This window comes from Anomaloglossus baeobatrachus, chromosome 2 (assembly GCF_048569485.1).
Source record: "Anomaloglossus baeobatrachus isolate aAnoBae1 chromosome 2, aAnoBae1.hap1, whole genome shotgun sequence".
NCBI classification, from domain to species: domain Eukaryota; kingdom Metazoa; phylum Chordata; class Amphibia; order Anura; family Aromobatidae; genus Anomaloglossus; species Anomaloglossus baeobatrachus.
The window spans coordinates 447577116-447594273 of NC_134354.1; the positions used below are offsets into that span (position 1 = coordinate 447577116).

Below are 17158 nucleotides of genomic sequence, written 5' to 3' on the forward strand. Positions count from 1 at the left end.
CACAAACACTGACGTGTGAAGGAGGCCTCACTGTATGGTAAAGTATATCTATACATAAACCATGCACTGCTGCAAGCTATCCAGGGTGTACGGATATTAGAACTGTGCAACATGTACAAATCATGCCAGTGTAAACTACAACTGTCACATCAGGGCGTCATTATTCACAGTCACCGACAGCAGTCAGCATCGCCCTAATATAAGGGTCAGCTCCTCACATGTAGCACAGTTCTTGCTGTACCACCCTACTACTTTAGGCCATGATGTTCACAAGGGGCATTTTTGCAGCGTTTTGGTTTTTTTCTGGAGGCCAAAAGTGTTTTGAACCTCTACACCATCTTTTCAGTAGTAAGGAATGATTGGTCATCGCTTACATTCCGACCAATGTGTCTCAATTTATAAACCTTCTCCAATGTACTTACCCAAGGGTGGCTGCAGCATATCTCCAGTTTTTTCACATGTACCAATTTGTTGGATATCCGAGGCGTCCACCAGCCTCCAGAAGTCATTTTTATCGTCACTGCCATCCAGTCTTAATCGCAAGCGAGCTCCAGAGATGCCCACAACAGTGGCTATACAAACGGAGGTAACATTTCGAGGGTCGTGAGCTTCCACTTTCATACCAGTTTTAAATTCATTACACGGTGGACTCCTAGACTACAAAGAATAGAATATAAAATCCTGGTTCACACTACACAAAATAACAGCAGCACCGAAGGGGGGGGGGTCACCATTTTGGGTACTCACACTTTGATACATTAACTTTATTGTATCCTGAATTAGACATTGTGCACTATCAACAGGCACTGGACTTATCCATCGGGGTGTGGATTTCTATCAATGTGAGATTTTAACTAATACAAATTTTTTTTTATTTTGTGGTATGATATACACTTTATACATTTTTTTATTTATCATGTCAACTGCTGATGGTTACTAAGCTCATCATGGCTTACAAAAAGAATAAAATACACACGAAAAAAACAGTTTTAAATTTGTTATAAAGAGTTGAATATTTCAATGAGATTCTAAAAAGGTAAAAAACAACGTAAGGCTATGTGTCCACGGTAGAATGTTGCTGCGGATTTTTCTGCATGAAAATCCGTGGCTTTCCCACAAAATCCGCACCTTTTCAAAGGTGCGGATTTACCACGGATTTTGGTGCGGATTTTTTTTTTTTTTTTTTTTCCCCAATTCTGAAGCCAAAATCCGGATCAAAATCCGCAACAATAATTGACATGTTGCAGATTTTTCCGGATCAAAATATGCACCAAATCCGCCGTGGAAAAATCCGCAGCATGGGCACAGCATTTCCAAAAAGCCATAGAAATGGCTGGGAAGTGCCGCTGCTGCAGATTTTCGGGAAATCCGCGGCTTTTCCGCGAGAAATCCGCGCATTTTCCGCAGCGTGGACACATAGCCTAAGGGTAGCCCATCAATACTAGACTGAAGGGTGGGGGTGGCTCCAACGCTTGGCATCAGCTATTCATTGTTACAGTTTACGCTGCTCTATATATGTCCCCACACCCTAGTCTAATATTCATGGTTTCCGAAACCCCTTCACCCACAGCCTGTTTTAACCTTCATGACCAGGCCAAATTTTTACAATTCTGACCACGGTCACTTTGAAATAACTCTGGACGCTTCAACGGATCCCAGCAATTCCAAGACAGGTTTTCCTGACATATTGTACTTTATATTAGTGCTAAATTTAGGACGATATTTTTGCGTAATATCGCATGCTCCAGGTTCTCTCGAGTACGTTGATATTTCATATGTGGAGAAAACTGCTGTTTAGTTATATGGCAGGGCTCAGAAGGGAAGAAGCATTTGCAGAGCCCCCCCATGTGCCTTGCACAGTGGAAACCCCAAAGAGTTATCCCATTTTGTAAACTAGACAAAGTATAAGTGTGGGGAGCAACTTGCATCTGAGAAATTTATAACGGATTCATTTTTCCCCAAAAACATGTTGCTTTTACCCCAATTTTTTTCATTTTGACTTGAGTAACAGTAGAAAATGGACCATATAATTTGTTATGCAATTTCCTCTGACTACACCAATATCAAATACATGGTTGAAAACTACTTTTGGAGGCACAGAAAAGGCTGTTTTACACGCAGCAACATACCTTAGCGATGTCGCTCGTGAAAACACCCGCCCCCGTTGTTTGTTCATCAGACGAAATCGCTGCCTATGGCGCACAACATCGCTAGTACGCGTAACACGTACTTACCTTCCTAGCGACGTCGCTGTGGGCAGCGAACAACCTCTTTTTTAAGGGGGAGGTTCGTGCGCCATCACAGCGACGTCACACAGCGGCCCGCCAATAGAAGCGGAGGGGCGGAGACCAGCCGCATTAACGACACCATAACCTTGTAGCCGTAGGACACAGGTAAGCTGTTGTTCGTCGTTCCCGGAGTGTCACACGTAGCGATGTGTGCTGCCTCAAGAACGACGAACAACCTGCGTCCAGCACCACCAACGATTTTTTGAAAATGAACGACGTGTCAACGATCAACGATTAGGTGAGTATTTTTGATCGTTAACACTCGCTCATAGGTGTCACACGCAACAACGTCGCTAACGATGCCGGATGTGCGTCACGAATTTCGTGACCCTGACGACATATCGTTAGAGATATTGTTGCGTGTAAAGCCCCCTAAAGAGTCATATTTTCAAGCAGATTTTGCTGTTATGGTTTTTGGGAGCCATGTCACATTGGCAGAGCCCCTGAGGTGCCAGCAGAACAGACGAACTTCCCCATAATCTCCTTAAATGACCCCACTGTACAAACTGCATCTCTCAATCAACTCAACTAGGGGTGCAGTGATCCCATTGACACCACAGGTGTGTATCACAGAATTTTATACAATTTGGCAATAAAGAAAAAAAAAAAATATTACATTTTTACCACAAAACGTTTGTTTTAGCCCCAGGTTTTACATTGGGAGGGAAGAAGAGCTATTTAACTCTTAGAGCAAAAAAATGTTGCAGCATAGTTTGCAGACTTCATCTACAGAGCCCCTAAGTGCCATAAGAGAAAAATCCCCCCCCCCTAAAATGACCCCGTTTCGGTAAATACAACCCTTTGGGAATTTATCTACAGGTGTAGTGACAATTTTGACTCCATGGATGTTTACTAGAAACACACGCCGTGGAAGTTGCAGATTGAAAATTGCAAGTCTGACATTGTAGTGCCCGTACATTGTGCCTAGCTCGTGGCTCTGAAACGCGAGACGCCGGAAATTTTGCAGCCTCTTATTGCTTCAGTACTAACGAATATGTGGATACAAGCTGCAGTTTAGGCATTCAATGGGGTTCAGATGAGAGGTGGACATTTAGATTTGAGAGCGCAAAATTTGCTGGATTTCTTTTGGGAAGGGGGGCAGGAGGTACAGCAAGGAGCCATTTAGCGTTTCCAAAGCTTTTGGGTTACCAAGTGAAAAGCCCTTATACCCATAGTTGCACTGACAGATGACAACTCTTATTAGGGACTTAGTTTTTTTGTGGATGGAGTTGAAGCTTTTCTTAGGAATAAATTTTACATAGCATTTTAGACCATATTTACCCAGTGCTCTACACTGAGCACTCACATCAAGGTTTCCATCTAAATTTCTCAATGACGTAAATCAGATTCACTCTAATGACGTTACTCTGGACTCCATCTGGCCTCCGTTCAGTAGTGACCATCTTTTCAGAACTGCACAAAACTGTGGTTGTCAGTGCTTTTACGTATGCTTAAAAAAAAGACAGACACTGCCGATTATAGGCAAGAGAGAGTCCAAAATTACTCAGTCTACATTATAGTGAATGTTCTGTGGGGGGTTTTGTCTGAATCGCGCATTTCAAAAATTTACATGAAAACCCCAGTGTAAGCGCTCAGCGTAAAGCGCAAGATAAAACTTGAGCCGAACCTTACTGCAAACTTTGAAAGGCATCAACAAATCAACAGCGGTTCAAGAATTGTTTTTATTTGTTTTTTTCCGTTGTTCCTTGTGCAGTATAAGAGAATATATATTTTTTATTTTGCCGTTTTTACACAAACAATTTTAGAGAAAAAAGAAGGGAATTTTGTTACTTACCGTAAATTCCTTTTCTTCTAGCTCCTATTGGGAGACCCAGACGATTGGTGTATAGCTACTGCCTCCGGAGGCCACACAAAGCATTACACTAAAAAGTGTAAGGCCCCTCCCCTTCTGGCTATACACCCCCAGTGGGATCACTGACTCACCAGTTTTAGTGCAAAAGCAAGAAGGAGGAAAGCCAATAACTGGTTTAAACAAATTCACTCCGAAGTAACATCGGAGAACTGAAAACCATTCAACATGAACAACATGTGTACCCGAAAACAACCAAAAATCCCGAAGGACAACAGGGCGGGTGCTGGGTCTCCCAATAGGAGCTAGAAGAAAAGGAATTTACGGTAAGTAACAAAATTCCCTTCTTCTTCGGCGCTCCATTGGGAGACCCAGACGATTGGGACGTCCAAAAGCTGTCCCTGGGTGGGTAAAGAAATACCTCATGTTAGAGCTGCAAGACAGCCTTCCCCTACGGGGAGGCAACTGCCGCCTGCAGGACTCTTCTACCTAGGCTGGCGTCCGCCGAAGCATAGGTATGCACCTGATAATGTTTGGTGAAAGTGTGCAGACTCGAGCAGGTAGCTGCCTGGCACACCTGTTGAGCCGTAGCCTGGGGCCGTAATGCCCAGGACGCACCCACGGCTCTGGTAGAATGGGCCTTCAGCCCTGATGAAACCGGAAGCCCAGTAGAACGGTAGGCTTCAAGGATTGGTTCCTTGATCCATTGAGCCAGGGTGGATGTTGCAGCCTGCGATCCCTTGCGCTGACCAGTGACAAGGACAAAGAGTGCATCCGAGCGGCGCAGGAGCGCCGTGCGGGAATGTAGATTCTGGGTGCTCTACACCAGATCCAACAATGCAAAGCCATTACATATCGATGAAATGGAGAAAAGGAAGGTAAGGAGATATCCTGATTGTGATAAAAAGGGGATACCACCTTAGGGAGAAACTCCTGAGGAAGTCGTACTAGGCGCTTCTTCGAGAAAGTGAAAACAACCCTCAGAGGCTCGAAGGGCGGCTCCTAGAGAGCAATCAATACCCTGTGCAGATCCCATGGGTCTGACGGCCTCTTGTACGGAGGGACAATGTGATAATCCCCCTGCAGGAACGTCTGACCTCCTTCGCACAAAGCAGAAAACTGGTGAGTCAGTGATCCCACTGGGGGTGTATAGCCAGAAGGGGAGGGGCCTTAAACTTTTTAGTGTAATGCTTTGTGTGGCCTCCGGAGGCAGTAGCTATACACCAATCGTCTGGGTCTCCCAATGGAGCGCCGAAGAAAACCCACTTTTTTGTATGGCTATAATCTGAGAGATATAGCTTTTCTTATTTTTTTTTCTGCTGATTGAGCCGAGTAGTGGCTTGTTTTTTTGCAGGACAAGATGAGATTTTTAGTAATACCATTTTTATTTAGATGCAACTTTTTGATTGCATTTTATTCCACTTTTTTCCGACCGCATGATGAAAAAGCATTCTTTCTAAAAAAAAAAAAAAAAATACAAGCCAATTTTGCTGTGTTCACTGAAGGGGTTGACTAGTGATCGTTTTATAGATCGGATTGTTCTAAACATGGCGACAATAAATGTGTACTGTTTATTGTTTATTTTACATAAATATACGTAAATATTGGATAGGTTTCTTTTCATTTTTTTAAAAAATATTTTTCAAAGTTTAATTTTTTTCATTTTTTTTTTACTTCGTCTTTGGAATTGTAACTTTTTTTAGTCTGATCGCTGATATAATGTAGTACAATGTATACACTGAACAAAAATATAAATTCAACAATTGTTTTTGCTCAAGTTTCTCATGAACTGAACTCATATTTGACTTTTTCTATGTACACAAAGAAGGGAATTTTGTTACTTACCGTAAATTCCTTTTCTTCTAGCTCTTATTGGGAGACCCAGACGATTGGGGTATAGCTACTGCCCTCCGGAGGCCACACAAAGCACTACACTAAAAAGTGCAAGGCCCCTCCCCTTCTGGCTATACCCCCCCGTGGTATCACGGGTTCTCCAGTTTTAGTGCCAAAGCAAGAAGGAGGAAGCCAATAACTGGTTTAAACAAATTAACTCCGAATAACGTCGGAGAACTGAAAAAACCGTTCAACATGAACAACATGTGTACCCGCAAACAACCAAGAAATCCCGAAGGACAACAGGGCGGGTGCTGGGTCTCCCAATAAGAGCTAGAAGAAAAGGAATTTACGGTAAGTAACAAAATTCCCTTCTTCTTCAGCGCTCTATTGGGAGACCCAGACGATTGGGACGTCCAAAAGCTGTCCCTGGGTGGGTAAAGAAATACCTCATGTTAGAGCTGCAAAACAGCCCTCCCCTACAGGGGTGTCACTGCCGCCTGCAGGACTCTTCTACCTAAGCTGGCATCCGCCGAAGCATAGGTATGCACCTGATAATGTTTGGTGAAAGTGTGCAGACTCGACCAGGTAGCTGCCTGGCACACCTGTTGAGCCGAAGCCTGGTGTCGTAGCGCCCAGGACGCACCCACGGCTCTGGTTGAATGGGCTTTCAGCCCTGAAAGAACCGGAAGCCCTGCAGAACGGTAGGCTTCCAGAATTGGTTCTTTGATCCATCGAGCCAGGGTGGCTTTAGAAGCCTGCAACCTCTTGCGCGTACCAGCGACAAGGGCATCGGAACGGCGTATGGGCGCCGTGCGGGAAATGTAGATTCTGAGTGCTCTCACCAGATCTAGCAAACGTAAACATTCTCATACCGGTGAACCGGATGAGTGCAAAAGGACGGTAAGGAGATATCCTGATTAAGATGAAACGAGGATACGACCTTAGGGAGAAACTCCGGAATGATGCGCAGCACTACCTTGTCCTGGTGAAAACACCAGGAAGGGAGCCTTGGATGACAGAGCTGCCAGCTCAGACACTCGCCGAAGCGATGTGATCGCAACGAGAAACGCCACCTTCTGTGACAGGCGAGAAAAGGAAACTTCCTTCAGAGGCTCGAAAGGCGGCTTCTGGAGAGCAACTAGAACCCTGTTCAGATCCCATGGATCTAACGGCCGCTTGTACGGGGGTACGATATGACAAACCCCCTGCGGGAACGTGCGCACCTTAGAAAGACGTGCTAGACGCTTCTGAAAAGACACGGATAGTGCTGAGACTTGCCCTTTGAGGGAGTCTAGCGACAAGCCCTTTTCTAACTCCTATTGTAGGAAGGAAAGAAAAGTAGGCAATGCAAATGGCCAGGGAGACACTCCCTGAGTAGAGCACCAGATTAAGAAAATCTTCCACGTTCTGTGGTAGATCTTAGCAGACGTGGGCTTCCTAGCCTGTCTCATGGTGGCAACGACCCCTTGGGATAATCCTGAAGACGCTAGGATCCAGGACACAAAGGCCACACAGTCAGGTTCAGGGCCGCAGAATTCCGATGGAGAAAAACGGCCCTTGAGACAGTAAGTCTGGTCGGTCTGGTAGTGACCCCGGTCGGCCGACCGTGAGATGCCACAGATCCGGGTACCACGATCTCCTCGGCCAGTCTGGTGCGACGAGTATGACGCGGCTGCAATCGGATCTGATTTTTGCGCAGTACTCTGGGCAAGAGTGCCAGAGGTGGAAACACATATGTGAGCCGGAACTGCGACCAATCTTGCACTAAGGCGTCTGCCGCCAGAGCTCTGTGATCGCGCGATCGTGCCATAAATGCCGGGACCTTGTTGGTGTGCCGAGACGCCATTAGGTCGACGTCCGGCACCCCCCAGTGGCAACAGATTTCCTGAAACACGTCCGGGTGAAGGGACCATACCCCCGCGTCCATGCCCTGGCGACTGAGGAAGTCTGCTTCCCAGTTTTCTACGCCCGGGATGTGAACTGCGGATATGGTGGATGCTGTGTCCTCCACCCACATGAGGATTCGCCGGACTTCCTGGAAGGCTGCTGACTGCGTGTCCCTCCTTGGTGGTTGATGTATGCCACCGCTGTGGAGATGTCCGACTGGATTCGGATCTGCTCTCTTTCTAGCCACTTCTGGAAAGCTAATAGGGTAAGATACCCTGCCCCGATTTCCAGAACATCGATCTGAAGGGTGGACTCCTGCTGAGTCCACGTACCCTGAGCCATGTGGCGGAGACAAACTGCTCCCCACCCTGACAGACTCGTATCTGTCGTGACCACTGCCCAGGATGGGGGCTATGACAATGAGGTGGGAAAAAACCACTATTGCAGAGAGTCCTCGGCCGTCAGGGAAAGGGAGACTTCCCGTCCAGGGAGGTTGACTGCCCATCCCATTGGCGGAGAATGTCCCATTGCCGTTGGCGCAGATGAAACTGCGCAAAGAGAACTGCCTCGATGGCTGCCACCATCTTCCTTAGGAAGTGCATGAGGCGCCTTAAGGGGTGCGACTGGCCTTGAAGGAGAGACTGCACCTCTGTCTGCAGTGAACGCTGCTGGTTCAGCGGAAGCTTCACTATGGCTGATAGAGTATGAAACTCCATGCCGAGATACGTTAGTGATTGAGTCGGAGACAGATTTGACCTTGCCAAATTGATGATCCACCCGAAAGTCTGGAGAGTTTCCAGCGTAACATTCAGGCTGCGTTGGCATGCCTCGAGGGAGGGTGCTTTGACGAGTAGATCGTCCAAGTACGGGATCACCTGGTGTCCCTGAGAGTGCAAGACTGCTACCACTGCTGCCATGACCTTGGTGAACCCCCGTGGGGCTGTCGCCAGACTGAATGGCAGAGCTACGAACTGAAGATGTTCGTCTCCTATCACAAAACGTAGAAAACGTTGGTGCTCCGTAGCAATTGGCACGTGGAGATAGGCATCTTTGATGTCTGTTGAGGCAAGGAAGTCTCCTCGAGACATTGAGGCAATGACGGATCGGAGGGATCCCATCCGGAACCGCCTGGCGTTCGCATGCTCGTTGAGCAGTTTCAGGACCAGAACAGGACGGAAGGAACCGTCCATTTTTGGAGCCACAAAGAGATTGGAGTACAAACCCTCGCCCTCGTTCCTGAGGGGGGACAGGGATCACCACTCCTTCTGCTCTTAGAGCGTCCACCGCCTGCAGCAGGGCATCTGCTCGGTGGAGAGGTGGGGCCGTTCTGAAGAATGGAGTCGGAGGACGAGAACAGAACACTGTCCTGTGCACGTGAGCACAATGTCCGTCACCCACCGGTCTGTGACCTGTGGCAGCTAAATGTCGCCAAAGGCGGGGGAGTCTGCCATCAACCGCGGATGCGGAGAGAGAGAGAGAGAGCTGAGAGTCCTGAGGAGACCGCCTTGGTAGCGGTTCCTCCGACTGCCTTCCTTGGGCGAGATTGAGCCCGGCCGGAATCTGAGCCCGTCTGAGGTTTTGTAGCCCTTTTGCACGAGGACAATTGGGACCTGCCGGAGCTTGGGAAGGACCGAAACCTCGACTGTACTTTTAGGACAGTATTAACAGGGTAAGTCGCAGTGCAGACATTGCGGTGTTACGGACGCCTCTGCGGTACAGATGTCCCTGCTCAAGGTCAGCTGCGCAAGAACAGCTGAAAAGGTTAGGTTGCCAATACGGCTGTGGATGCCGGAGCAACCGACACGCCGATAGCCTCCTAGACAGATTTCAACCAGAGTCCATCTGTCTGTGAATGGCATCTTTAAGTGAAGCCCCATCTCCAGTGCAACTATGGCTCTATATGCAAGCCTGGAGATTGGAGAATCCACCTTTGGACCCTGGGTCCAGCGCTGACCACGTCAGGGGAAAAGGGATATCCTAAAAACGTTTGGAGAAGACGCTTATCTGGTAAGCGTGGTGTTCCTGGACTGCTTCTCTGAAGTCAGCGTGGCCAGAAAAATACTCAATATCTGCGTGAGATACTGAAAAAGAACTTCTCCTGTTCGTCTCCTATCTCCACTGGGGGAGCTGAGGGAGAAAGATCCAACCTTCCCTTGATGGACGGTATAGGATCATTCCGTATGGCGTTACCACCCGGTGTATCCGGATTGAGAGCGATGTCAGTAACAAAGCCCTGAAGAGTTGCCTTTTGGTCAAGTAGATTGCCCATGGGTGCAAGTCTCTATATTATGACTACTCCGTCCCTGTCCATGGACAGGGTTGACAGGAGGTTTCTTTGGCCACAACTAGTAGAGCCCCGGCAGACGAAGTGCTAGAGACCCCGGCAGACGACGTGCTACAGGGGAGCATGCACACAATGGGACGGTGTCATGAACAGCATCCCATGTAGTAAAAACAGCACTGAAATCTGTGTTGCTTTTTTGCCGCTGCCGACTAGCTATCTAGAAGTATATAGCCAAGATTGGTGACCGTACATTGCAATGTATAGCATACAGGCATAAAGTACAAAAGACCACTGCAGCACAAGCAATACAAGCAGCATAGAAGCCTGTGCCCTGGCACCCCTGCTCTTCTGCTGCTGTATACTAGTCATCTAGGGGAATATAGCCCAGAGAGTGACCCTACAGTGCAATGTATAGCATACAAGCACAAGTACAAATGAACACTGCAGCACATGCAATACAAGCAGCATAGAAGCCTGTGCCCTGGCACCCCAGCTCTTCTGCTGCTGTAGACTAGTCATCTCGGGGAATATGGCCCAGAAGAGTGACCATACAGTGCTATGTATAGCATACAAGCACAAGTACAAATGCACACTGCAGCCCATGCAATACAAGCAGCATAGAAAAAAACCTGTGCCCCAGCACCCTTGTTTTTCTGCTGCTGTAGTCCAGCCATTCCAGGAGAATATAGCTAAGACTAGCGACTGTACAGTGCAGTGTATAGCATACAAGCATAAACACAAATGAACACTTCAGTACGTGCAATACAAGCAGCCTAGAAAGCCTGTGCCTTAGCACACCTGCTTTCCTGCTGCTGATGTGTCGCTCCCCAAGCGGGCATATAGCGACCTATGCAGTAAAAAACAACACATGTACACACTGCAGTTATATCGTGGTCAGCACTATGTGTGCCTCTTACCGCCCGCCTATAAGCGGGTGTATGATCGCCACCGTCCTGCCTTGGTGCCGAAAGTCCGAGCTCGGACTGCAGTAATGGCTGCCGGCTTCTTCCCCAGCTCATGTGAGGAGGGGCGGGCCGTGGGCGTGCCCCCAAGGCAGAGCGGGAATCCGGCGTCCGACAGTGTGCAGTGAGAGGGCTGGAGCATGTAAAAAGGCTCCAGCCCTCGGCGCTGCTGATTGCTCAGCGCCTGTCCCCTTCCCTGAGTGACAGGGAGGGGGCGGGAACGAAGCGGCACTAGGCCGCAGAAGCCGGGGACTGGATTTATAAGCGCCGCCGCCGTAAAAGCGCGGTCGGCGCCCAGTCCCCGGCGAACTACAAGTCCCAGCCGCGCCGCCGCTCCCGGAGCGTCCGGCGCGGTAGTTCCCAAAACACAAAGTCACTCAGCAAAGCTGCAGTGACTGTAACCCTTTACTGTCCCCGGCGCACTAGCACACCCAGCAAGTCTGGAGTGTGCTGTGCCTGTGTGTACGGGGACACAGAGTACCTGTAATGGTGCAGGGCCATGTCCCTGAACGGTACTCCAGCTCCGTATCCAGCAGGTTCAAATGGGTCTGTGGATGGAGCCCGGCGTCAGAGCTTTGAGGCCGGCAGGATCCCACTTCCTCAGAGCCCCTCAGGGGGATGTGGAAGGAAAGCAGCATGTGGGCTCCAGCCTCCGTACCAGCAATAGGTACCTCAACCTTACAACACCATCCACGGGTGAGAAGGGAGCATGCTGGGGGCCCTATATGGGCCCTCTTTTCTTCCATCCGAAATAGTCAGCAGCTACTGCTGACTAAAATCTGTGGAGCTATGCGTGGATGTCTGACCTCCTTCGCACAAAGCTTGAAAACTGGAGAACCCGTGATACCACGGGGGGGTATAGCCAGAAGGGGAGGGGCCTTGCACTTTTTAGTGTAGTGCTTTGTGTGGCCTCCGGAGGGCAGTAGCTATACCCCAATCGTCTGGGTCTCCCAATAGAGCGCTGAAGAAAAGGCCTTTTTCTATCAAATATTGTTCACAAATTTGTGTAAATCTTTGTTAGTGAGCATTTCTCCCTTGCAGAATTAAACCATCCACTTCACAAGTGTGGCATATCAAGATGTCAATTAGACAGCATGTTTTGCAGTATTGGGTGTGAGGTGATGGTCGTGGACGAATAGCAAAACAATGGACTCAGGATCTCATCACAGTATCTCTGTACATTCAAAAGGGAATCAATAAAATTAACCTCTGTTGATTGTCTATAACATACACCTTCCCCACCGCCTCCACTCAATTGCCAATGATGACATTAGCAAACTGCTCACCCACATGGCAGACTGCGTTTATGGCGACATCTGCATTGTACGGCGGATACCAGGATTCATCCATGATTAGAACACCTCTCCGATGTCCCAGACGCCATTGAATGCGAGCATTTGCACACTCAAGTCAGTGACAACATCAAGGCCGGGGCCACACTGGGACTAATGCGATCCTCGAATGACACTCGGCTCACGCCGGAAGCACAGCAGGAGCAGAGTGTCATGCGAGTGTCACTGCGACTGAGGTAAGATCATGCGATCAGACCTCAGCTGCGGGGGGCGGGCCGGCACTGAGGGGCGGGTCAGTGCCGAGGAGGGGAGGGCGGGATTTATCTCCCTCTCTCCTCCGTAGCCGGCTATTGCCATTCTCGCACTGCACTCGCGGTACACCGCGTGTGCAGTGCGATCTTTCGCTCGCTCCATAGACTTGAATGGGTGCGAGAAAAAGTCTCACATTACAGTCGCAGCATGCTGCAATTATTTTCTCGGTCCGATTGGGGCAGAGAAAATCGCTCATGTGTGCTGACACATAGGGTAATATTGGTCCGAGTGGAATGCGATGTTTTATCGAACTCCACTCGATCCGATTTTCATGCTGTGTGTCTTAGGCTATGTGCCCACGTGTGTGCGCTCTGCACCGCAGCGTTTTGTCACTGCATGTCCGCTTCAGAGTGCAGCTGACAAGCTCCGTTCTGAAACTTTGGTGACTGCAGAATTTGTGCGCTCTGGATGCTGCCTCTCCCTATACCCAGAATGGAGACAGCATGCAAAGCGCACGAAAGAAGTGACATGTTGCTTTTTAGAACACAGTGATTTGGCAGCATGCAAATCGCTGCATTCTAAAACGCAACGTGTGCATGGATTATGCACAATCTTTATAGATTGTGCAGGGGACGCAGGACGCATGCAGTTACGCTGCAGAGCAGAACGCAGCATAACTGCATGCAATACGCACACGTGGGCACAGAGCCTTAGGCCTAAAACTGCAGTCAGATGGAGACCTAGATGAGAACGAAGAGCAGCAGATGAGCTTCCCTGAGATGGCTCTTGATTGTGCAGAAATTCTTTGGTTATGTAGACCGATTATTGCAACAGCGGTCTAGTGGCCAATCTCAGATTATCTTAGAGGTGAAGAGGCTGGATGTTGAGGTCCTGGACTGGTGTGATTAAACGTGGTCTGTGGTTGTGACACCGGTTGGACGAACTTCCAAATTCTCTGAAATGCCCTTGAAACTGCTAATGGTAGAGAAATGAACATTCAATTTATGGGCAATAGCTCTGGTGGACATTTCTGCCAATTGCATGCTCCCTCAAAACTTGCAACATCTGTGGCATTGTGCTGTGTGATAAAATTGCACATTATAGAGTGGCCTTTTATTGTGGCCAGCCTAAGGGTAAGTTCACACAGTGCATTTTTCGCGGCGTTTTTGCGCAGTTTTCGGGTGCGTTTTTGCTCAGAAAACTGCATAACATTGCTTCCCCAGCAAAGTCTATGAGTTTTCATTTTTGCTATCTGCACACAGCGTTTTTTTTCAGCTGCGTTTTTGTGGTGCCACAAAAACGCAGCATGTCAATTATTCCCGCGTTTTTCACTGCGCTTTTCATCCATTGAGTGCACTGGGATGTTGAAAGACGCAATGAGAAACGCAAATAGGTGCGTTTTGGTGTCTTTTAGTGCGTTTCTAAGACCAAAAATGCAGCTATAAACGCAGGAGGTGGGTAGTAAAGTGACATGTACAGGAAGAGGATTCCTTCTGTCAGTAAACACAGAAGTGTGAATCCTCCGGGTACCGTCACCGCCGCTTCCACCTCCGGTCCTGTGCATGTCAGCTGCCGTGCGGCGCCATGTACAGGTAGGAGGTGGAAGCGGCTGTGAAAACAAAAGTGAATAGTAGAAAAAAAAAAAAAAAGTCATACTCACCTGTCTGCAGGGTCCCGGTGCCATGCCCGCTCCCAGCTCCTGTCACGGTACCGCCGCTCCGGGTGTGTGCAGTCTCCCCGGGTACGTATGCCTGCAGGATGCAGGACCTGGCGATGGATCCCCTGATGCAGTCTCCTGACGCGTCAGCTGATCGTAAGTCTCGGTTATCGCGCCCGGCCGGTTATCAGCGGATGCGTCAGGAGACTTCATCTCTGATTACCTGCAGCTGCTGCAGCGATCGGACGGGATCAGACTCGCTGTAGGAGCTGCCAGTAATCAGCACATAAGTATTTTTTTTTTTTTTAATTTTTTTTTTTTTTGCACCGATGCATCAGCTGATTGTATAAACTGCTTTTATACAATCAGCTGATGTGTGATGTGATTCAGGCACTTGATCCTGACACATCATCTGATCGCTTTGCCTTCCAGCAAACCGATCAGATGATATTGGATCCGGATTGGACGGCGCGGGACCCTGACCCAGGATTACTGCGGAGGGGGGTTCTTTATTTCAATAAAGATGGAGTCACTAATTGTGTTGTGTTTTATTTCTAATAAAAATATTTTTCTGTGTGTTGTGGTTTTTTTTATCTTTACTAGAAATTCATGGTGGCCATGTCTAATATTGGCGTGACACCATGAATTTCGGGCTTAGGGCCAGCTGATAATATACAGCTAGCCCTAACCCCATTATTACCCAGTGAGCCACCCGGCACCAGGGCAGCTGGAAGAGTTGGATACAGCTCCAGAAGATGGCGCTTCTATGAAAGCGCCATTTTCTGGGGTGGCTGCGGACTGCAATTCGCAGCGGGGGTGCCCAGAAAGCAAGGGCACCCTGCACTGTGGATTCCAATCCCCAGCTGCCTAGTTGTACCCGGCTGGACACAAAAATTAGGCGAAGCTCATGTCATTTTTTTTTTTTAATTATTTCATGAAATTCATGAAATAATTAAAAAAAAAGGGCTTCTCTATATTTTTGGTTCCCAGCCGGGTACAAATAGGCAGCTGGGGGTTGGGGGCAGCCCGTACCTGCCTGCTGTACCCGGCTAGCATACAAAAATATGGCGAAGCCCACGTCATTTTTTTTGTTTGGGGGGGCAAAGAAATCCTGCATACAGTCCTGGAAGGAGGATGCTGAGCCTTGTAGTTCGACAGCTGCTGTCTGCTCTCCTGCATACACTAGTGGAGAATGAAGAACATATTGAAGAAGGAAATGACATCAGACCTTTTTTTTTGTTCACTGATAAAAAAAAAACGCATAAAGAAGCAGTGAGCAAAAACGCAGCAAAACGCAGCAAAAAACGCACCAAATCACGGCAAAACGCGTGCGTTTTTTGCTGCGTTTTTTTCACGCGGGTGCGTTTTTGCCGCAAAAAACGCACAAAAACGCAGCGTCAAAAAAACGCAGTGTGTGAACCTAGCCTAAGACACACTTGGGTAATTATGCTTTGTTATCAGGATGTCGATATGTCACACTGGTGAGGTGGGTGGATTATTTTGACAATGGAGAAGTGCTTACTAACAGATTCAAACAAGTCTAGGAATAATACTTGAAAAAAAGGCCTTTGTGTACATGAAAAAGTCTCCGATCTTTGAGTTCAGGTCATGAAAAATTTGAGCAAATACAAAAGTGATTTTTGTTCAGTGTACATTGCAATACATTACACCTGCTGGTGCTACACGAACGCCTCTGGCATGGTGTGACAGGCGACAGTAGCTGGCAGGATCCAAGGTTGTCATTTGACCTCTGGTTGCCATTGCAACAGTACAACCCCCAGAGTCCCAGTCGGGTGGGAGAGTGCATTCCCTCTTCCTGCCTCCTAAATGCTGCAATCACTAGTGAAAGAGCTAAAAACAGCCAGGGGCAGTTTAGGCACTGTCCCTGGCTGTTCCAGTCAGAGCTCAGCTATCACTTATGCCTAGCTCCCAGCAGTGGTTGTGCAGGCACAGCTGCTGTGCCCGCATGATCACTAGGTCGTCAGTTTATGTCTTAGGCCAGGGGTAGGGAACGTGTTTTTTCTGCCAATGGCCATTTGGAAATTTCTACCACCCTTCAGGGGCCGCACCAAATTATCAGCTTGAAAATTACCCTAATATAATTATGTCAAAGAATTAATTAACTCACCCCTACACCCCTATTGTGGTGGCTGGAGCTGCTTCTCTTTGATGCGGCTGTGATGTTCGGCGATATTGATCAAGTTACTTCTCACAACTGCATTTCCAGGTTTGTCTCGGTCTGGAGCGCAGTCAACAGATTGTTAAATCATATATATCACATAGGAGACACACATCACAGGAGCGGTTGGGGGCATACATACATCAGAGGAGTGGCTAGGGGCATATACACATCACAGGAGGTGTTGGGGCTCGGACATCACTGGGGGCACAGATAGCACTAGAGGTGCACGAACAGGACTAAACGGGCATAGACAGCACTGGGTGGAGGGCTCGCGGGAGGCTGGAGGCTCACAGCACCGCAGGAGGCTCACAGCAGAGTGAGAGGGAGGCAGAAGGATCACAGAACCGTGGGTGATGGGAGGCTCACTTCACTGCGGGAGGCAGGAGACTCACTGTAGAGCGGGAGGCAGGAGGCTCACAGAAGTAGACCCCTGCCTTAGGCCATGAACCCGTTCCCAACCAGGACATAAACTTGTGTCGAAGGTCGTGAAAGGTTTAAAGAAAGGTCATATATTTAAAAAAAAATTAAAAAAAAAACTCACTTAATATATGGTAGAAATAAAAAGATATCCACTACTGGACAACTCCTTATTAAATTACTCCAGAATTCTGTAGAAAGTAAAAAAATATATAATAAAATCTAGTGATGTGGTCCCTACTAATCTACTGACAGAAACATTTCCAGAGCAATACTGCAGCAAATTAGTAG

The 17158-nt window shown here is 48.2% G+C and overlaps 1 protein-coding gene across 4 annotated transcripts in view; it reads right to left on the reverse strand.

Annotated features, from left to right (window-relative positions):
• Window positions 1–17158, reverse strand: part of SCML2 (Scm polycomb group protein like 2) — a 175515-nt gene that overhangs the window by 72355 nt on the left and 86002 nt on the right. For 3 of the 4 annotated variants that reach the window (XM_075336295.1, XM_075336294.1, XM_075336293.1), the window contains exon 4: window positions 423–657. In XM_075336295.1, coding sequence (XP_075192410.1) covers window positions 423–657 — 235 coding nt within the window. The remainder of the gene's footprint in view (window positions 1–422; window positions 658–17158) is intronic. The other variant, XM_075336296.1, reaches the window with a different exon arrangement.